Source organism: Sciurus carolinensis, chromosome 4 (assembly GCF_902686445.1).
Source record: "Sciurus carolinensis chromosome 4, mSciCar1.2, whole genome shotgun sequence".
Taxonomy (NCBI): domain Eukaryota; kingdom Metazoa; phylum Chordata; class Mammalia; order Rodentia; family Sciuridae; genus Sciurus; species Sciurus carolinensis.
This window is the reverse complement of record NC_062216.1, coordinates 87,708,233-87,732,107: the sequence shown is the minus strand read 5'-3', so window position 1 is coordinate 87,732,107 and position 23,875 is coordinate 87,708,233. Positions and strand designations below refer to the sequence as shown.

General features: G+C 33.2%; 2 protein-coding genes across 2 annotated transcripts in view; both read right to left on the bottom strand.

The window, feature by feature from the left end:
* LOC124983261 (solute carrier organic anion transporter family member 1B3-like) overlaps positions 1 to 23,875 on the bottom strand; it is an 80,543-nt gene that overhangs the window by 53,736 nt on the left and 2,932 nt on the right. The window contains exon 2 of the mRNA XM_047550403.1: positions 22,703 to 22,851. Coding sequence (XP_047406359.1) covers positions 22,703 to 22,786 — 84 coding nt within the window. The 5' untranslated portion in view covers positions 22,787 to 22,851. The remainder of the gene's footprint in view (positions 1 to 22,702; positions 22,852 to 23,875) is intronic.
* LOC124982156 (small lysine-rich protein 1-like) lies at positions 4,834 to 7,401 on the bottom strand. Its single transcript, XM_047548421.1, has 2 exons — positions 7,379 to 7,401; positions 4,834 to 5,283 (listed from the first exon to the last, which is right to left on the bottom strand). The coding sequence occupies exons 1-2, from the start codon at positions 7,399 to 7,401 to the stop codon at positions 5,145 to 5,147; spliced, it is 162 nt and encodes a 53-aa protein (XP_047404377.1). The 3' UTR covers positions 4,834 to 5,144.

Genomic DNA, 23,875 nt, shown 5'->3' with positions numbered 1-23,875 from the left:
GTTTAATGTTATGCCTGAGTTTGTTTTTTGTTTGCTTGCTTGTTTGGTTTTTGGCTACAATTTTTAAAAACACATTTTTCCAGAAAATAAGAAATATGGGTGACTTTCTGCTGAAAGACATACGGATCCCACTGGGTTTCATACAGAGCCAGGCGGTGACAGAATTGTGGTATACTTCTGAAATCTTCTCATTTGTCTCCACTACTGCTTTTCACCATGTTGCCATCTCCCAACCTATCAAGTTTTGTATAAACTTAAAACTTCTCAATAAGCATCCCAACTCTATTCTTCTCCACGCTCTATAATTCAGTTTTTTTTCAACACAAGAGCTACATTTGAATTATCACATTCCATCAGATTTCATCAATTTGTAACTAAAATGTCATATGCTTTTATTAAAACTTTCATGATCTATTCAGTTACAATGTTTATCAAAGTTTTTTTGTTTATTTATTTATTTATTTATTTATTTTTTGCCGGGGGGACACAGGGGATTGAACTCAGAGGCACTTAACCATTGAGTCATATCCCCAGTCCTTTTTTGTATTTTATTTAGAGACAGGGTCTTACTGAGTTGCTTAGGGCCTCACTAAGTTGCTGAGGCTGATTTTGAACTCTTCATCCTCCTGCTTCAGCCTCCAGAGCTGCTCGGATTACAGGCTTGAGCCACCACACCCCGCCGTTATCAAAGTTTTACAAAACCATGAAAATCATGTTCTCAGTGAATATTTGTTTTTTTCTTCTGTGACATCCAAACATTTTTAACAAATAATTTTTACATAAAAGACATGACATAAATTTGCCATTTTAACTATTTTAAGTGGGCAACTCATTGACATTATTGATATTTACCATCACCACTATCTGTTTCTAAGACTTTTTTATTACCCCAAACAGAAACTGTAACCATTAAGCAATAACTTGTCATTCTCCATTCCCCTGGTTCCTGGTAATCTCCAATTTACTTTCTGTCTCAATTCATTTGCCTATTCTAGATATCTGTGGGGCTGGGGAGATATCTCAGTCAGTAGAGTACTTGCCTTGCAAGCACAAGGCCCTGGGTTCGATCCCCAGCACCATAAAAAAAAAAAAAAAAAAAAAAAAAACAAGGCAATAGATATCTGTTAAAGGGGAATAATACAATATTTTTTTCATTTGCTTCTTGTTTATTAATAGCATAATAGTTTCAAGTTTAACCATGTTGTACTATGTATCAGAAATTCATTCTTTTTAAAGGTTGGATAGTATCCCACTGCAAGAATATGCTGCATTTTGCCCATTCATTTGTTGTTGAATATTTGGGTTTTTCCACCAATTATAAATGCTGCAATGAATATTGTGTGCAAGTATCTGTTTGAGTCTTTGTTTATAATTCTTCAGGGTGTGTACCCAGGAGTGGAATTTTGGGGACAAATGACTGTTTCTATGTTTAGCTCTTTGAAGAACTGCCAAACTCTTTCCCATAGCATCTGTGCCTTTTTATTTTTCCATCAGCAGTATATGAAGGTTGCATTTTCTCACATCTTCACCAACATTTACTTTCCATTTAAAAATTGTAGTCATCCTAGCAGGTGTGAACTGCTAATTCATCATTGTTTTAATTTGCATTTCCCTTTTAAGAAATATCTATGCATGCAAACCCTTGCACATTTTTAAAAATTGGATTATTTGTCTTGTTGAGTTGTAGGTGTTCTCAATATATTTTGGATTTTAATGATGTATCCAGAATATGGTTAGCAAATATTTTATCTTTCAGTTCATTCTATAGAATCTTTTCACTTTCTTGATAATTTATTTTTGCTCAAAAATTTTAAAATATGACCTAGTCCAATATATATAGTCTTTCTTTCTCCTTTCTTTCTTTCTTTCTTTCTTCCTTTCTTTCTTTCTTTCTTTCTTTCTTTCTTTCTTTCTTTCTTTCTTTCTTTCTTTCTTTCTTTTTCTCATGCTGTTGATATATCTAAGAATCCATTACTAAGGTCAATAAGACTTACCTCATATTTTTGCCTAAGAGGTTTGGGGATTTCATTCTTAAGTTTAGATCTATGATCTATTTGAGATAATTATATGTGCCATGAGGTATGAGTGTCTGCCTTCATTCTTTTCATATGAAAATCCAGTTATCCCAGTCCAATTTGTTGAAGAGACTATTCTTGCCCCACTGAATTGACCTAGTGCCTCTGTCAAAAATCAATTGGCCATAGATGTATGGGACTATTTCTGGACTCCTGGGTATATTCCATTAGTTTGTGTGTTTATCTTAATGCTAGCACCATACAATTTTGATTACTGTAGCTTCCAAATCTGCTTGAAATTGAGAAATGTGAGTCCTCCAACTTTTTTCACTTTTTTCAATATGATTCTGAGTATTTGGACACTTTGAGAATTCCACATGAATTTGAGGATTGGCTTTTCCATTTCTGGGGTAGCAAAAGCTATTGAAGTTTTGATAGGGACTGTAGTGAATCTGTGGAATAATTTGTGTAATAGTAACATTTTGATAATAACATCTTCCAATCCATGAACACTGGTCATCTTTCCATTTAGGTCTTCTTAATTTTTTTCAGCAATGCTTTGTGGTTTGCAGTGTACTTTTTATTACTTCCTTGTTTAAACTCATTTTTAGATTTTTTTTTCTTAGAGATGTTATTTAACTTGATTTACTTTATTATTTTTCAGATATTCCATGACTGGTGGGTAGAAACAGTATTGTGTGATTTTTGTACCATGCAGTACTGCTTAGTTCATTTATTATTACCTCTAATAGGTTGTGTGTGCGTGTGTGTGTGTATTCTTTGGGGTTTTCTCTATATAGGAACATTTCATTGGCAAATAGAGATAGTTTTCCTTCTTTCTTTCTAATTTAGATGCTTTATTTATTTTTATGATGTAAAGGCTCTGGATAGAAGTTCCAATGCAATATTGAATGGTAAATGATAAAAGTGAGCATTATTTTCTTCTTCTGATCTTGGGAAAGCTTTCAGATTTTCAATATTTAGTATGATATCAGTGGTAACTTTTTATAAATGCCTTTATGTTGAGAAAAATTCCTTATATTACTGGTTTTATGCATTTTTATCATTAACAGGTATTAGATTTTTGTTAAATGTCTTTTCAGCATTTGCTGAGATGATCATGTGTTTGTCTTTGTTTGATTAATGAATTATATTTCATTGATTAATTTTCGGTTTAACCATACTTGCATGTCCAGGACAAATCTTGCTTTGTCATGATGTACGATTATTTTAGTGTGTTGCTGGATTTGGTTTGATACTAATTGGTTAAATATTGTTTTTAAAATTTAATTAATAGACTTTAATTCTTTAGAGCAATTTTATGTTGACAGAAAAATAGACCATAAAGTACAGAGTTTCCACAAACTCCTTTACTCCATACATAGTTTTACTTATTATTTAGTCTTGTGTTGGTATGGCACATTTGTTTATATTGATAAATCAAAAATATTGATATGTTAATAATAACTGAAGCCCCTACTTTACATTAGGATTCACTCTGTGTTGTACATCTTATAGATTTTGACAAATAGATGATGGTCTGTATCCTTCAATACTGTGTCATGCTGAATAGTTTTCCTTTCCTAAAAACATCAGTGTCATGTCTATTTGTGCCTCTTCTTTGAACAACCACTGAACTTTTTGTTTTCAGAGATTTTCTTTTTTTCAGAATGTCATACAGTTGGAATCATACAGTATGTAATATTTTAAGAATGGTGTTATCACTTAAACTATGCTTTTAATGTTCTACCATGTCTTTTTCATGGCTTGATTTCTTTATAGCCAATGAAAAATACTCCATTGTAAAAATGTATCATCATTTGCTTACCTATTTGCCTATTGGAGGACATCTTGGTTGTTTCCAAGTTAAGGATAGTGCTGCTGTGGACATTTACGTGCAGGTTTTGTGTGCACATAGGTTGTCAATTCATTTAAGTAAATACTGAAGGCTGTGACTACTAGATTGTGTTGTGAGCCTGTCTTTACATTTGCAACAAACTATCGGAAATCTTCCAAAGTGTTTATGCCAGTTTACATTCCCACCATCAACAAATGGAAGTTCTTACTACTCCATTTATGGCCAGCATTAGGTATTGTCTATGTTTTGAATTTTAGACATTCTAGTAAGTATGTAGTGGTAAATAATTGTTTAATTTAAAATGTCTTAATGATTTATGATGTTAAGCATCTTTTTAGTGTGATTATTTGCCATTTAAGTATCTCTTTGAATCTTTTTTCCAATTTTATAATTTGTTTGCTTATTTTATTTTTATTGACTTTTAGGGTTTTCTGTACATTGGGGATAGCAGTCCTTTATTATACATCTCACTGTCTTCTTGACTCCATGATTTCTGATGAATGGTTATTACTTTTTCTTTTTTTTTTTTGGTGCTAGGAAGTGAATCCAGGGGTGCTTAACCACTGAGCCACATCCCCAGCCCTTTCTTGTATTTTGTTTAGACACAGGGTCTCACTGAGTTACTTAGAACCTCGCTAAGTTGCTGAGGCTGGCTTTGAACTCATGATCCTCCTGCCTCAACCTCCTGAGCTGCTGGAATTACAGGGCCACCAAGGCTGGCAGTTATTACGCTTAATGAAAAACTCTTACACATGATGAGCTGCTTCTCTTGCTACTTTCAAGAGCTTCTCTCTCTCTCTTTTTTTTTTTTTTTTTTTTTTTTTTTTTTTTTTTTTTTGCTGCTGTGCTGGGGATTGAACCCAGGGCCTTGTGCTTGCAAGGCAAGCACTCTACCAACTGAGCTATATTCCCAGCCCTCTTTGCCTTTTTTTTTTTTTTTTTTTTTTTTTTTGCCTTTTGAGAGCAAGGTTTAATTTGTAGCCCGGAATTATGATAATAAATTTTTTTTAAAGTACTATCGATCCCACTACACTGGGTAAGAATTGTTCAGGCTTTCCCCCTTAACTTCTGAAAATCCAAAGTGGCTAACCATGCCTAGCTTAGCTGAGGAAGTTAAAGGCATTTCTTCCTCATTATTTACCACAGAAAAGCACACTGAGCTTGCATTTCAAGTTGTTTTCGGTAAAGTCTATTTTGCCTGCCGTTGTCGCGTTATCCTGATTTCTCTTCCCCAAGTTGTTTGTGACGGAGATGTGCTGGGAACTCGTCTCCTAAGTCTTGTTCTTCCCTTTTTTCCCTTTGGGAGCACCCGGCCAGCGGAAGCCTCGCAGCTGCAGGCAGTCGGCCACGTTGTGGGCGATGTAGTAGAGGTTCAGCATGGCGGCGGGGCTGAAGATGTCCCCTCTTTGCCTTTTAATAGGTTGATTATAAGTGTCTCAGAGTGGATCTCTGAATTTATTTTACATGAAATTCCTTGAGCTTCTAAGGTATTAAATTCATGTCTCTTATGTCTCTTATCAAATTGAAGAAGTCAGCCATTATTTCTTCAAATATTCTTTATTGCATTTTTTTTTTCTCTTCCACTTCTGAGACATTCATAATTATTGGTTCACTTGAAAGTAAAGAAGGTTCTTACCTTTGTTTATTTTTGTCTTTTTTCCTTTCTGCTTCTTATACTTGATAATTTCAATTGTCCTATCTTCAAGTTTACTGATTCTGCTTGTTCAAATCTGCTGTTAAATCCTTGTCTCGATAAGTTCAAGCTGATAGAACAAATTACCATAGACTATATAGTTTAAAATACAAGAATTTACGAGTCTTGGTGCCCGTTAATAGACAAATGAATAAAGAAAATGTAGTATGTTTACACAACAGAGCTCTGCTCAGCTATCATGAAGAGTAAAATAAAATATGTCATTTGCTGGTAAATGGATGGAACAGGAGAACATCATGCTAAGTAAAATAAGCCAGACTCAGAAAGTCAAGGTTGAATGTTTTGTCTTAAAAGTGGAAGCTGGAGAGAAAAAAGGCATAAATAAATGGGATCTCATAAAAGTAGAAGGGATATCAGTAAATCAGTAAAGTACAAGCAGGGCGAAGGAGGAGGAGAGGAAAAGGAGAAAAATTGCAGAAAGAAATTAATCAAATTATGCTAGGTGTATACATGAATATGCCACAATGTATTCTAAGTTTACATAATGCATCAGCTAAACAACAAATAATTAATAAATAAACAAAAGGCCAATGGAGTAGAGTAAGCAGATCAGGGGAGGGAAGAGAGAAAGAAAGTTGGTAGTGCTAGAAATTGAAATGAATTAAACTATGTTATATGCAATGATAAATATATAAAAATGAGTCCCATTATGTATAACTGAAGTGAACTAAAAAGTCTAAAAAAAAAACATTTAAAAATTTAAATGTACAACATTTATTTCTAATAGTTCTACAGGCTGATAAGTCTAAGTTCACGGTGTTAGCATGGTTAGCTTTGTTGAGAGCTCTCTCCACTTGCAATCAACTGCTTCTTATATTCTCACATGGGGAAAAACTAGTTAATTCTCTGGCCTTTTCTCATAAGAGTACTAAACCCATCATGAGAACCCCAGTCTCTTGTCTTATTTACCTACCAAAAGCCCCACTCCAAATAACATCACATTATTTCTTGGGTTTCAACACATGAGTTTTTAGCAGGACACAAACATTCAGTTCATAGTGCCCTTCCTGTGAATTTTTCGGCTCCTTCAACCTTTAGCCAGACTTGCACTGAGTCTGGTGGTTAGCCTGAGGTGAAAGCTTAGGGTCTTCTCAGTTCTCTTATGACAGTGTGTCTTGTACTGGACACACACATAGCTTTCTAAATACCTCCATGTATGTGATTGCTTTTGAAGATCTTTTTTTTCCAAAGAAACTCTTCCCCGGCCTGCTTCGCTCCTCTGAAACTAGAGACCAGGGTCCTACACTGAGATTGTGCTTCTGTCTTTGAGACTACTGATGATTCAGGAGAATGTGGCAAAAATGAGCAAAATCTCAAAGTTTCTCTCTCATTTTTAAGTTGTCTTTTCCTTGACAGTGTTCTCTTAATTGCTATAAAACGGTTTTCCAGAGTTCTGAAAAACTTAGTTCTGATGGCTTCTGACAGTTTTCCATGTTTCCGTAAGACGACAGAAAATTTCCTACTCTGTTGTTATTCTGAGATCGCCCCTCCAAAAACATTTTTAAAATAATTTAACCTTGATCAAACCCTGGTTAAAAAATTGTCAGTAGATTGAAAATCTGGAAAAAAAACAATGTTCAGTTTTTTTCAGCAAGTTCTGGCACTTGCTGAAAAATTATCCTTCTGTAATTATATTCACAAATGCCTCTCGCCTCCTAGAGTAAGCAGAACAATGTTTTATTGCAAAGGTATTCTTGTTCTAATTCTTACAATTTGTGAATATGTTATTTACATTGTAAAAGGAACTTTGCGAGATGTGATTATGTTAAGGCCCTTGCAGTGAGCGATTACCCTGAATTATCTGAGTGTATCATTGCCATCACAAGGGTCCTTATTGTGGAAAAAAGGAAGACAGGAGAATCAGAGTAAAAGAAGATGTGACAATGGAATCAGAGGTTGGAGTGATGACAATGCTAGAAAGGGACAATGCATTAAACACAGTGGAAATCTCTGAAGACTGAAGCACCAAGGACCAGATTCTCCCCCAGAGCATCTGGAAGGAACCTGCTCTGCTGGCACCTTGGATTTTAACCGCAGGACTCATGTTTGGATTTTAGGCATTCAGAGCTGTTCTGTAAACTTGTGTTATTTTAAGCCACCAACTTTCCGGTAATTTATTTCAACAGCAGTAGGAAGCCAATACATTTCCCGAAGTGAAATGTATTGTGAATTGTGAATTGTGTTTCACACTATAATTGGTTGTTTTTAAGTCTTCTTTCTTTCCGAAACATTGCTCCACTAAGAAGACAATGTGACCTTTGTTTTCTTACTCAGATCAACAAGCTTCAGGTCTTTAATATAGTATGTGGAATGAAGAAGTCACTGAAGATACTCTTAAGTTTCTTTTCATCAATTCAAAATACCACTTTTTGTCCCTTCAGTAATTTTGATCTTGAATTCTATATAGGCAATAGTTTACTAGTGTTGCTATACTTGTTTTATTTGCACTGATATTTGCCCAGGATACTGTATCTCAATATCTTTCTTTCTTATTTTTAATTAACTTCCTCTGTCATTGTGTTCTAGGCATACCTGTTATAATTGTATATATCATTTTTTTTGGATTGAGACTCTTCATTTTGTTGCTTTTTCTTTTAACTGCTAAATTTAATCAACGCACTTTACGTGCTCACTGAAAGATTTGAAATTATTTCTCCAAACTTGTCTGCATTTTTGAAAAATCATTATCTTTTATTATTTCCCTTTTCCATTCTTAGGTCTTTACTCCTTCAGAATGATGTTGATATTCAATACTTACATAGTATTTTGTGCCAAGTTCTTCACATATGCAAATTTACTTAATCCTCACAACCAATGAGGTAAATTGCATTATCATCATTTTGAAGACTATGAAAATTGAAGTTTTTAGAGGCTGTAATTTGCCCAGGAACTTATAACTAGTAAATAGCCAAGCCAAGATTTAAATCTGGGCGATTTTACTTTAGAATTATAATTCTAAATTACTTTTTAATTGCAACACTTATAATTCTTGTACTTTCCTCTGCTGCTTCTCTTTCTCAACTGTTTATCTATTAATATTATTTTAGATTTTAATGTTGACTTGCTTTTTTTTTTTTTTTTTTTTTTTACAGGAGATAAATTTTTGATACACTAACAATTTTACCTGATCTTTGGGTTACTATTATTTATTGCGTTACTTCTCCCCTTAGGATTATTTATTCTTGTTAATAGAGAGCATCAATTAACAATTCTTTTACAAAAGGGTTCTCAGTGATAAAATTTTTTCAACCTTTATTCCTGGAGATATTTTACATGAAAGAGAATTTGGTTGAATGTGTACTTATACATTCAATTCTCTGGAAGATATAGTTCTATTGCTTTCTTGCCTCCAGGGTTGCAAATGAAAATTTCCATTTCTTTGTAGAACATATAGGGCTAATTCATCATCTGATTTTTTCTTTCTTTTTCTTATTTTTTCCTTCCTTGCTTTGCTTCTCCCTCTCCCTCTCCCCACCCTTATTTTATTTTATTTTTGAGACTGCATCTCCCTGTGTTGCCCAGATGGCTTTGACCTCCTGGACTCAAGTGAACTGCCAGCGTTGGCCTCCCAAGTAACTGGGACTACACGCGTGTGCCACTGTGCCAAGCTCTACTTTTTCTCTTTTTAAAATGATTTTATTTTGCCTTTTAATTTTTGATATTGAAATTTTGACTGAAATTTTATAGCAAAATCTCTCCTACCACAATTCCTGGTGGATGCTTACTCTCTTAATAAAAAATAATATTTCCAATCAAATTATTTAATTCACATAGTTTCAAATTTATATACTTTTATATTAAAATACATTTGATTATGTGCATAGTTATTAAAGTATGCACTTTTTTCCTTTTTCTTTCTTTCTTTACTACCTCCATGTCACCCAAATTATCTTGCCCCTACTTAATTTGGCAATACAGTATTTTCTCCACATTCTTGATATTTGTATCATCTCATTAAGCATTTACATATTACTCATACAGATTCATATTCATCCTAATCCTTTGTACTATATTCTAAGAGAATAAATATTACAGCTTGAACCTACAGATTATTGATTCGGTTTTTGAAATTTTTGTCATGCTCAACAGCCCATAAGATGTATTTTATTTGTCAACAATCAAGTTTTTGATGTCTCTTAACCATTTGTATGTTTCTCTTACATCTCTTTGAGAAATAATGAACAGATTAACATTAAAGCCCTGTTCTTTTCTTTTTCTTTCTTTCTTTTCTATTTTTTGGCCATGGGTGAATTCTTCATCTGATGTAAGTTCATTCACATAACAATATGACTTCTGATGATTTAGCCAAATATAGTTCATGCCAGCCACTAAGATAAGTACCTACAGGAATCAGTGATGAGTATGCTAACAATATGATTTGTTGTGTGAAAGAAACACAGAGAAGACTCTGACTTAAATGCTACCCACAGGAGCACTGATTGGTGAGCTCAAAGGAAAAGGAATTTCAGAAATCAACAATATATCTTATTAAAGCTGACACAAGCATAATCAAAGGTAAGTCCTAGCTAAGAGGAGCTTCCAAAAAGTTCAGAGAAAGCTTTTATACCATCCATGATTTCAATCTTAAAAACAATATAAGTTCAAGATAAGAGACTCAAAAAGTCAAAATTCTCACAGTAAAATCCTAAATTGGTTCCACAAAGAAAGAAGTAAGAGACATAAAACCCAGAAGAGGTTATCTCCAATGAGCTGGGATCCTAAGAGGACATGAAATGAGTTAATATAGTTAGATTAATTATTTGTTTACTTTTATTATTGCCATAATTCTGTGAATTGGGCATTACTAACCCTGTTTTTAACATAAGACTTAAGTTCAGAGAAAAAAAATGATATGATGACTTTATCAAAATTTTACAAAGTTACTAAAAGGAAAGAAAGCTAAAATCACCAGTGAAAAACACTGGAAGGTCAGTAGCAAGAGAACAGAGAAGTTTTGATTGAGAAGTTTCGAAACAGGTACAAATGTTCAGAATCATCTAACAGATCTTAAAAGTGTCACTGGCAGCAAAAGATAAGCTGACACTGGAATGAGAGGTAAAGTCTGTATTTACCTGCAGCCGTGGCAGGGCTTATTTACTTATTATGACAAAAATTCTGGACTTGAAGTCAGATGACAGTTCAAGTTTCCACATGTACGATTCTGATGAACCCAATGAACTTACTTGACTTGCTCAGCAAACATTTATTGAGTAATTGCAATATGGCAGTTATTCTGCCGAGTTTTGGAGTCAAGACAGGAATAGAACAACTAGGACAGTAAAATCAAAGAAGACATCATCTTCTGGGGCTATGAATAACAGAAGGATGACAACACAATATGTATTAATTGCTGTCCTTGCAAAAGTTTGTAATGTTATGAGTTACACAGGTAAAAGTGATTAATTTGTTTGTACAGGTTAAAGTATTTATAGATGTGATAATATCTGAGCTAAGTCTTCAGGGGGTAATAGAATTTTATAAACTGAAGAAGAAATAAGACTTTAAAACAAAATAGAAAGCCCATAAAAAAGGCTTTGATAGACAAAGTATACAGAGAATTTGAAAAAACAAAGGAATGTCTGGGTAAGTAGAGCAAGAGTGAAATATGTTAACCATTAGGGGGTTAATCTGCATATTTAAATATGACAAAAAGATGAAATGTTACGGGTTTATTCTGATAGCCATGATAAAAATGAACTTATGGCATAGAAATCTCTTAGGAAGATGAGTTCAGAAAACATTAAGAAAAAAAAAAAGATGAGTAGAGTTGGAAAGAGAAATGTTAGACACATTTGGGAGAAATTTAAGAGGAAAACCAAAAGAATGTAGCAATAATGGAAAACAAGGATTCTGACTTTGTTTTTCAGGTTTCTAGTCAGGGTAACTAGATGTAGCAATGTTGATATTTGGGGTGAGAAATATAAGAAAAAGAGAAAAGTCTTGGTCTTAAAGAAAATGAAATCATTTCAAAGTCAAACTTGAGACAACTAAAAATAAACATGTTGATCCAGTTGATAAAACTAAGGCAGATGCAGAGCTCTAGTGAGATTTACTTAAAGAGAATTTTGATATTGGCCAAGCAAATCTTTTATGGTTCATTTCTTTTAGATCTTTACAGTGTTTGTCACTTTTTCTTTCTGTGCATGTCTGTGCTTTCTTATTTGATTCATTTCAGCCAGAATGTATGTATTCACTTGTCACGATCCCTATCCTTTGGTGATATCTCAGCAGTTGTCTATGTCATCAGCTTTAGTTGCGTCTGATTTTTACAGAGCTTTATGTAAAAGATGAACTTTTTCTGTCATAAATTGTTTTCCTTAATATGATCATTTTATCAGAGTATTTAAAAATATATTAGAATTTTAAATTGGCAGATTTGGACATAATATTTTAATCATCCACCAGTACTGTGCTATAAGAAGGGAGAGGAAAGCTCCCAGGCTCTGAAACCTTCATAAACCCATCTTCAACTTCACCTTCATCCCTAGGATCCAAAACTTTGGAGTTAGATCTCATTTTCTCTCCGAAGCTACTGTATTACTCTATTAAAATTCACAGTTACGATACAATTGGGTGTTGTCTTCAGTATAGCTACATGATACTGGTCAGCTTCTGACAGCCCAGAATTCAGCTGCAAGGGCTTCCAGGGTAAAACCACAGTGACTCAGAAGTCCTGCCCAAAAGATCAGGTAGGGAGAGGGGAGAGACTTGGGATTAGACTTTGGAATTCTCTCTCAGAGGTAATCCCCTCAACATTCCTGCAGTATTAAAACAGGTTCTCCAGAGTAGTGTCTCCCTCAGGGCACTGGCTAGAGGCTATTGGCTCAGTGCAGAGTGACAGGTGGTTTACTGGTGCCTGGTGCTCACCCTCAGCTCCGCTCCCTCTTCTTTCTGGGCTCTTGGTTCTCATACTGACAAGGTTCTGTCCTTCAGTCCTTCCCTGTCCTATTACTAGGAAGAGTAACCCCACCAGGGATAGGAGAACTATCCTGGAAAAGGCGGGAAAAGGCAGCAGGATCTTGGAGGAAGAGACATCCCTTCAAAAGAGAGAAACAAAGAAACCAAACTGGGATGTGGTTATTATACATGGAAGATGTTTCAGAGGACTCTCACCAAAAGTTTAAAGTCTAATAAATACACAAAATACATACGAGAAGTATCAGCAAAATGAAATAATGACATGTTTTAAAAGAGCAGAAAATATGAGATATAAAATATAATAGTTTAAAAAATATATGAAATAAAAAAGAAAAAGGATAAGTTGGAAAATCAAATTGTGATGTTCACAAAAATATTTGGATATATACATAATATTGATATACAAAGATTTTACATAAATTGATCATAACTGATTAAAAGTGGAAAAAATTGAAGATGAGAAATATTTAAAGAAATAATCAATTCAAGATACATAATATTCAACAAAGATTAAAACAAAACTAACTCAAGTTGAGAAGGCCATTGAGATCTAACAAGAGAGAGGAGGAAGAACCCACACTTGGATGTGGAGACACGACAAGAAGTAAGGTAAAATTTAAGAATACCCAAGAAAAAAAGTTTGAATTGTTTCAGGAGAAAGAGCAGATCGATTTTTAAAAACAAGAATGGATGTAAGACAGACAAAAAAATATTTCTTTTAAAGTATTGAAGAGTACGTTGAACCTAGAATGTCATATTTAGCAAAATAGTCATTCAGCTATAAGAATATATATTCTCAAGTATATAAGGTTTCAGAAAAATCGGCACATAAAATGTCACATTTAAAATAGCTTGGGGAAAATTACTTAAATAAAATAAACTAATCCTAAAGATGTTGCATGAGATTTATAAAACCAGATGGATAAAATATTTGATAAATTTTATTGTTGTCCTTAAAAAATAATAAAAATAGGAGGGAAATAGTCATGATGCTATCTATAATTAAAAATTCAAACAATTTCAGATGATCTAGAGGTTCAGGAGGCATATCAATGGACATGAGGGCATGTGTCTTAGTCTACTTGAGCTGCTATAACAAAATATTATATATAACAAAACTAGGTACTTACAAATAATGGAATATTATTTCTCACCATTCTGGAAGCTGAGAAAGTCAAGATCAGGGCACCAGCAGATATGGTATCTGGTGAGGGCTGTCTTCTCACCATAACCTCAAGAGGTAGAAGGGGCAAGGGATTTCTTTGGGGCCTTTTTTGTAAGAGCACTATTCCCTTTCATATAGGCTTGGCCCTCAGACCAAATCACTGACTAAAGTCCCCATCTTGATACAATTGTTTCGGTGATTATTATTCAACATACAAATTTGGGGGGAAATATAAATATTTGATCATAGCAAAATGCTATAGTGTTTTTCTTATTATGGAAAATATATCAGTTTAAAAGTGCAAGAAAGCATTAAAAATGAGCATAGAAAGGAATAAATTATCATAATAAACTCAGTAGGAACAAGTACATCTATGTATCTGTTTGTATATAGATATATATGTTTATATAATATAAACAGATAAACTAGAGATTTTTCAGTGGGGATTTCAAAAACTCAACTCTAAGCTCCTTATTAGAAAGTACTAATTCTTAAGAAAATGCTAATAATAAAAGGATAAGAAAATACAAACATTTGAAGAAAGCTCTTATAACTGTATAAATAATAACACAAATAGAATTAAAGAAACAATTAGGAAAAATAGAAGTTCTATACGTACTGCTATAAGTATATATCAACCTAGAAGATAATGGTTAAAATAATACACTTAAATATGTAAAGAAAAATTAATAACACTACTATCATAAAGTAAATTTTAATGTATCTTTGCCATTTGTGATAGGTCAGTCAAAATATTAGCAAGAATACAAGAAGAGTTAAATAACATAAACAAAACTGATGTCTTAGACATATGTAGAATTCTGTACCAAACATTTCAAAGAAAATACAGTTTCCTCAAGTACATAAGGGGACCTTACAACAATTGATGATGTATTGGGACATAAAGAAGTAGTGACAAATTTCGAAAAGTAGATATCCTCCAGACAATCTTTGCTACAATAAATTATGATTGAAATTAGTAGCAAAACTTTAAGAAAATCCTCATATATTTAGAAACAAGAAACTTAATTTCTAAATAAGTTGTATACTGAATGTTATGTGATGTGTCCCCCCCAAAAGCTCATATGTGAGACCATGCAAGAAGGTTTACAGGAGAAATTATTGGATTATGAGAACCTTAACCTGATCAGTGAATTAATACCTGTCAGGATTAACTGAATAGTAACTGAAGGCTGGTAGGGTGTGGCTGGAGGAGGTGGGTCATTGGAGGTGTGCCTTTCGGGTGTATATTTTATATTTGGCAAATGGAGTCTTTCTCTGCTTGATTAGCACGGGAGCCACTTTCCTCTTTCCACACTTTTCGGCCATGATGTTCTGCCTCCCCTCAAGCCCAAGGAAGGAAACCAGCTGAAACCAGCTGTCTGTGAACTGAGACCTCTGAAACTGTGATTGCCCAAATAAACTTTTTCTCCTTTACAATTGTTGTTGACAGTTCTTTTTAGTCACAGCAGTGAAAAAGCTGAATAAAACAAAATCCGAAGTAAAAGTCTACAACTAACACGATATAAGTGAATACTATTTTTAAAAGTTTGGGACTTCCAGTTTCTGGTACTGTATGAAAGGAACTGGGACATTGCCCTTTGGTCCTAACAAGGAGGAAAAACCTGAAAATGTTGAAAAATCAAGAACTCTTTATGGGTCCCTAAGAACGATGAGAGTTTATGGCAAGTCATTTTCTCTCCCCATTAATGGAGGGACAGACTGGTAAATACAGGGAGTCACAGCTTATCAAAGCTGAGAATCAGAAACAGAAACCACATATGAACCTATGCAAGAGCAAGAAAATCTCAGGTGTGACTGATGATTTGCTGGGGCCTTAGTGTGGACAAACTGTGCATTAAGAACTCCAGAGGATCCATTCAAGGACCCCTTCCTTTTGTGAGCCTTCTCTACAGGAGTTTGACAAGATTCTCAGAGTAAACACTGGAGAGAAATCCTCTTATCCTTTCATCAGAATGAGCAGGGAAAGAACCATTTTGAAATAAACCAGAGCACTCACTCTGTTCTTAATATGACTTGTCTTCAGGAGAAACTATTTAATCAAAGTCATGAGCTTGGACGAACCACAAACCTGCAACTCCAGCCAGTTCTAGCCTTCTGTGTGACTGAAGGAAAATACACAACTCCAGCCCACTCTAGCCATCCTGGCCCACCTAAAGGAGGGGTGGGTAGAAAAAACAGATTAACACTTGCAAAATTCCCAATCCAGGGGCAAAAGCTCACTAAAAGATTGAAACCTAATTATAGAACATAGAATGCTTCCCCTCCCCTGCACCTTACCACCAGATTATTAATGACCTATTTACAACAGCTCCTTTTACTCAAGACATCATATATGGCCATCTAGGAAAAAAATAAATAAGTATAAAGTACCTAAAAGGTAAAACACAATTTGAAAAGAAAGAATTAGGACCAGATTCTGATATGGCAGGGATATTAGAATTATCAGAGGGCACTTAAAACAAATGTGATTAATACGCTAAGGGTTCTAATGGTACAGTAGAGAACATGTAAGAATAGATGATCGATGTAAGCAGAGAGATTAGAATTCTAAGAAAGAACTAAAAATACATTCTAAAGCATTCTAAACATCAAAAACTTAACAGAAATGAGAATGCCTTGCCTTTGAGGGACTTCTTAGTAAACTGGACATGAATAATTAAAGAATTTGAGTTTCCAGATACATGAACAAAAATCCTGTAAAACTAAAAAGTAAAAAGAACAAAGCTTGAAAAATCAGAATAGACAATTCAAGGACCTTGGGACCACCACAAAAGTATAACATACATGCAATGGGGACTCTAGATACAGATGAGAGGGAGGAAAGAACAGAAGAAATATTTGAAACAATAATGACTGAGAATTTCCCCAAATTAATGTGAAGCAACAAATCATAGGTTCTGGAATCTCAAAGAATACCAAGCAGGATAAAGGCAAAAAATAAATAAATAAATAATAAGATTAAAACTACACTTATGCATATCATTTTCAATTACAAAAAAAATCAAAGTTAAAGAAAAAATTACTGACAGAAGCCAAAAGGGAAAACAAAGTATAGATAAGGATTATATATGACTTCCTCTCAGAAACTGAGCAAACGAGGAGAGTAAAATGAATTATGTAAAGCGCACGTATACACACACATACACACACACACATACACACACACACAAATAAGCCTACCAACCTAGAATTCTGTTCTCTGTGAAATAATCTATCTTAAGTGAAGAACAAATAGACTTTCTTAAACAAAAATGGAGGGAATCTGTTGCAAGTAGATCTGCCTTGAAATATGTTGAAAGCAGTTTTTTAGAGAGAGGAAAACAAATACAGATCAGAAACACAGATCTACACAAAGCAAGGAGAAACACTGAATAAGGAATGAGTGAAGATAAAATAAAAACAATTTTCTTAATTGGTCACAATAGTAATAGCAGTAAAGTATTTGCCTATGTATCCTTATGAATGTCTTTTCGTTTTATTTTGTTTTAATTAGTTATACTTGACAATAGAATGAATGCACTTTGATACATCATATACAATGGAGTAAATTTCTCTTTCTTCCGGTTATACATGATGTAGAATCTCACCAGTCATAATGTTACATATGTACATAGGGTAATAATGTCTAATTCATTCTACTGTCCTTCCTATCCCCAAATCCCCTCCCCTCCCTTGATTCCCTCTACCTAATCTAAAGTATGTTTCCTTAGCCTCCCCCATTGTGAATTAGCATCCAGAGAAAACAATGAATGTATCTTATGCATATGCTTTTTATGTGTACAAATATGTGAAATAAATGACAACAATGATAAAAGGAACAGGGAGGGAATTAGGAATGTTTTGTTATTATAAGGTACCCATATGATCTATGAAGTAATATGGTGTTGACAGTGGACTTGAATTAAAGTTAGTTTTAATTGTATATTGCAAGTACTATGGCAACCACCATAAAAGTAAAGAAGAAATGTAATGAATATGCTAAGAAAGGAGAGACAATCAAAATATGTAAAATGCTCAATAAGAACTGTTAAAGGCAAAAAAGTAAAGGAAGACACAACCAGGAATAAAGAACATGGGCAACAAATCAAAAACAGTAGTAAATATGGTAGTATTAATCTAACTATATCAGTAATCACTTTAATTTCACAATCTGTAAGTTTGAATTAAAAGGCTGAGTTTGTCATAGTAGATCAAAAAATAAGACTATGTGCTCTTTTCAAGAGACCCTCTTTAAGTTTAAAAATACATACGAAACAAAAGTAAATGGAAAAATTGTATGCTAGCATTAATTAAAAGAAAGCAAGACCAACTAAATTAATTTCACACAGAGAAGAGCTTAAAGTAAGGAAAATTTTTAAAAAGTGTGTTACATAATATACTTGCAAAAGCATATTTGATAATCCTTAATGTATTTATGTCTAACAGAGAACTCGAACTACATGAAGAAAAATGATAGCACTATAAGGAGAAATGAATGAATCCACTATCATAGTGGAAGACTTTAAAATTCCTTTATCAGAAGTAGATTCATCAGGCAGAAACTAAAAGGACATAGTTGATTTGAACATAGTTTAACTAACTGGATAGAATCAATGTCTATAGAACACTTCACCATCAACAACAGCATAGACATTCTTCTTCAGCTCACATGGAACATTCATCGATGTAGACCACATTCTGAGTCCCAAAACATATCTTAACAAATTTTAAAAAATAGAAGTTATCAAGTGTCAACTCTTAGACCACAATGAATTAAATAAGAAATCAATAACATGAAGATAACTGGAAAATTTTAAATTATGTGAGGATTAAACAGCACATTTCTAAATAACATATACATCAGAGAAGAATTTTGAAGAGAAAATTCAAAGTATTTTGAACTAAATAAAACAACTTATCAAAATGTATGGGATATAGTGAAAAGAATACTTAGAATTTATAACATTGGATGCACATATTTAAAAAGAAGAAAATCTGAAGTCAATATTTAAGATTCTACCTTAGGAAACTTGGAAACAAAGAATAAGCTAAGTCCAAAATAAACAGATGAAAATAATAAAAAACTAAAAGAGGAATCAATGAAATTAAAAATAGTACATCAACAAAATCAAAAAGCCTATTCTTTAGAAATTCTACCCAGGTTGACTCGGAATAAAAAAGATGATTTACTAGTATCAGAAATGAAGGAAAAGACATGATTACAGACCCAAAGGACATTAAATGATAATAAAGGAATACAAAGAATAACAATATGTCTGCAATTTTAATAGCATAGATAAAATTGACCAATTTCTTATAAGACACAGTCTACCCAAATTCACATAAGAAGAAATAGATAATCTGTATAGGCCTATATGTATTTTAGAAATTGAATCAATAATTAATAAAATTTCAAAAGAGAAACAACTGGGTGTGGATGTTTTCACTACTGACAACGTCCAAATATTTAAGGAAGAAACTATACAGTTCTAGAAGATAGAAACAATGGGAATGCTTCCTATGTCATTCTATGAAGCCAGCATTGTCCCCACACTAAAACAGTAAAAGATGTTGCACAAAAAGAAAGACCAATATTGTTTATGAAAATAGATGCCAAAATACTTAACAAATTCAAATAAATTGAATCCAGTAATATGTTAAAAAAAAAAATTAAACATCATGAACAAATCAAATTTATCCCAGGTATGCAAGACTGTTATCCATCCCAACAATAGGTTAAAAAAGAAAAAAAAATATGATCAAATCAATGGATGTAGAAGCATTAGATAAAACCCCAAAAATATTTGTAAAAAACATATCTGATAAAGAACTTCTTTCAAAATATACATAGAACTCTTGAAACTCAAATAAGAAAACAGATTATTTGAGTTTGGACCCAAGAACTTAACAGATACTTCTCCAAAGAAGATATGTAGATGACAAATAGATATGTTGTATGCATAGACAAACAGGACATAACAAAATCCACAATTCTGCACAATTAATACACACTAATAAAAATATTTCCCCACAGACCAAATGGACCTAACACACATTTGCAGAAAATTCCATCCAACAGCTTCAGAATACACAGCACATGAAACACTCTGTTGTACAGATCACATATAGGCCATAGAATAAGTCTCAACAATTTTTTTTTAAAAATTAAAATAATATTGAGTATTTTTTCTGACCACAGGTCAATAAAAATATAAATCAAAAACAAGAAAACCTTAGGAAATTATGTAAACAAACAAACCAAGTGCTCCCCTTGTAATATCACTAGAGAATACAAATTAAAATGACAATAAGATAGCACTTAAAACTATTAAATTAGTCAAAATGTAGAACACTGAAAAGACAAAATGTTAGTGAGGATGTGAAACACAGGAGTTCTTATCCCTCGCTGGTGGGGATGAATGGTACAGACACTTTGGAAGAGGGCTTGTTGGTTTCTTATAAAACTATACATATTCTTACCATATAATGCAGCAATCACACTCCTTGGTTTTTTACACAAAAGAAGTGGAAACTTATTTTCACACAAAAACCTGCATATGGATGTTTGTAGCAGTTTTATTCACAATTGCCAAAATGCAAAAATAACCAGACTGTCCTTCAGTAGGTGCACATTTAAATAAATGGTAGAATACCCAAGTGATGGAATGGTATGGACTGTTAAAAAAAGCGAGCTATCAAATCATGACAAAACATGAAGGAAACGTAAGAGCATGTCACTAAGTGAAAAAGGCCAGTCCAATAAGGCTGATTTCAATTATACGCCTTTCTATAAAAGGCAAAACTATGGAGACTGTTAAAGGATTAGTGGTTGCCAAGGATTGGGTAAGTGGCTGACTAAGCAGAGAACAGAGTATTTTTAAGGCAATGAAACTACTTTGTATAGTACTATAATGACGAATACATGTCACTATTCAGCTGTCTCAACTCACAGAAGGCACAACACCAAGAGTGAAACTTGATGGAAATTACAGAGTTCAACTGGAAAAAGTGAGTTAGGTGGAAAACAGGGATATACAGTTGGTAGTTACCTTCAGGGTTGTTTATTCTGGAAGGAATCAGGCACAAAGGGAAAAAGTTTACCTTTGCTGTATTATTTATGTTTTGGGGTGATAATTCATTGCTTTCGTGCTGTTAAAAGAATTTTCGTTAGAGGCACAAACATATTGAGTAGAAATGGCAAGTGTAAAGGTGAAGTATATACTGGCACATTCTCTATCACCTCATTGGTCCAATACAAAAATGGAAGAAAAAGGGTCACAGAAGATAGAAGTATATTGTTGTTACTTAAATGCGTTCATTATCCATTCATCCTTTTATACATTTACACCTGCTAAGTCTATGTGAAAATCAATAACGTGTATTTGTGTGTGTGCATACACGCAAGCAAATATAGAAATCCCATGTTTGCTAGATACTGAATAATAATTTGATCTGATGGTGAAATTTTAGAGGGGTAGAATAAGGAAATCATTAAATAATCCATTTGTGAATCCTAGGTTGGCATAATACTTGAGGGTATTAATATGAAAATCCACAGTTACTTTAGCAGTATAGAATGGAGCTGAGAGCATGGAGTCTGGAATCCAACTGTCCCAGATCAGACCTTGCTCCACCACCTACCAACTTTGAAGCTAGGGAAAGTTATTTGTCCTGTGTATACATAAGTTTTGTTTTTTTAATAAGTAAAACGGAGACGATAAAATCTGATTGATAGAATTGTGATAAGGAATAAATCCATTAACAGAAATAAAATACTAGATCAGCGTCTGGCAGATTTTAAGTGTTCAGTAAATGTCAGCTACTATTATTTTGTGTCTTCTCTTCTTTATTGGACTGCAGGTAATGTACTTTGACACACACTGCTAACGGCCAACTCCCAGCCTCTTCTCTGAATATGATGTAAGAGATCACTCCGAAAATCATATTGCAATCAATTTGCTGTCACTTTGCTAGGCATATACAAGTGAAATCATTGTAACATAGTATATTACCCCAAGAAACTGCATTAACCTTTTCCTCATGACTATCATTCTGCTTAAACTTTATTCAAACATTTCATCAGAACAGACTTTAGCAGATATGTCTGAAAACAAACAGATTTCATGTTCTCTGGACAAAGTTAAAAGGACTTTATATAACATTACTGCAATTGAATATGATCTCTGTGGTCTTCATTCAGCTGGATAAGATTACAACTTCAACTAAGAAAAACGAAATTTAATGTTGAAAAATGGCTGTGACTGATTTCCTGACTTCTGCAAGATTTCCTTTATGAGGTTTAAAGGCTTGGTCCTGGTTTAAAGGGTTTTCAGTTTACAAGGTAGGCAACTTCAGGCAAATTTCTGAACTTTGCTGAGTTTGGTTTCCTCATGTTGCACTGTGCTCAAGGAGGACTTTCTCCTATTTATGAAAATGTCAATATTATATAATGCCCAGAGTTTTGTGACAAAAGCAAAAAGTGGAATTATCATTATACTTGCTAACTTGCAAATGGAAAAATCAACTGGTTTTCCTAAGTCATCAACTAGGTCTCTGGGTCAGGTTTTTGATTATTATAGATTTCTTCTCCATCAGACTATACTACTTAAAGTTATCAGAATAACAAATGTTGTTCTCTAAGAAAGAAACATTTAAATACACCAAGATGGCAAAATGATTCACAAGAAATTAATCTTCTAGGTTTATAGATTATCTCTAGGAATATAATGAATGTTAAACACTATATAACATCTTTTATTTTAATTACATTTATAAGTCTCTCTTGGTCATCAGTATTTCTAATTTTTCAATAATAATTAATACTTAAAAATCAAAATATCACCAAAGAAAGACTTTAACCAGATTTAAGAACAATTAAATTGAGATATGTATCATTTTGCTAATATTTTGATGTATGCTTCAATTGAAACGCTAATATGAAATATAGTGTTTTTTTAACAACTGGTTATCTTTTCTATAAATAAAAATTCCCCACTTATTTTAGTTTGGAAACATGACATTCATTCCACCTTGAATCCATCGCAGCGTCTTGTTTTTCTTTTCTCTGAAGATTGTGCCTCTGTTGTTTTATTCAAATGCTGATTTTGGTCCATGATTATACCACAGATATTATGTGAATGTTTTCAGTTGTCGTTGATGCTTGGTTTAAAATGATCACCTAACCAGGGAGAAAAAAATTAATTTATTTCATCCAAACAATATACAATTTAGAAGTAAGAAAAGCTATAAGATCAGCATCAACCAATCAATCAGTGATATTTATTCTGAGCCTATTACATCCAACCACTTAGCTAGGAATATGGTAGATACAAACACAGGAAAGAAAAAAGTACAATGTTTTAGCCTTGAGAAGATTGTGCTTAAGTTATTGAGATATTTGAAAAAATAAACAGAAAAAAAATGACAGAAATTTGAAAAAAAGTAAATTGGATAGTATAGAATCAATTATATAAACAAAAGCTACTCATTTTGGGGGAGTACTGGGAATGTCATCAGGCACTCTACCACTGAGCTATATTCCTAGTCCCCAAAACTTTTTAAATTATACAAATTAAGATTTTAATGTTTTCAACATAGATTATAAAACTTATGAAAGCAAATATATTTAATTCATATTTATAGTTTTACATAGTGACAAATAGTGCCTTGCAAATTATAGGTATTGAAAATGAAAAGAATTATGTTATTGAATTGTAACTAGAATGGTCTAACATGGTTTCATAGAGGAGGTAACTCTGGAACCAGGCTCAGAAAGCAGGTAGAGTTTGAACTTGTTTAAAAGCACAAAAGTGTACTCCAGGTACCTATCAGAGACAATGACCATATTTAGTGTACCACTCTCATCATCTTACTTTAATTTGTTCTTTTATTTTTCAAGGAAAATATATGCATGCAGTTGAAAATGTAAAATATTAAAAATACAAAGATTCTTCTTCTCACCCTTGCCCCTTATGGAGAAACTTGAAATGCATAGCATATTGTCAACAATGTCTACCTTTTTACTCTGCAGTATATGCTTTGTATTAAAAAAGGGACTCATTTTTCTTATGGTTACAGTGTTGCATTATGCATAATACACTTAACTAGTTTCATGTTAACAAGCAATTTATATCTAATTATTTCACATTAGAAAATTATCTTAATGTATCATTCCATTTTACTTATATATGATCATATCTGTA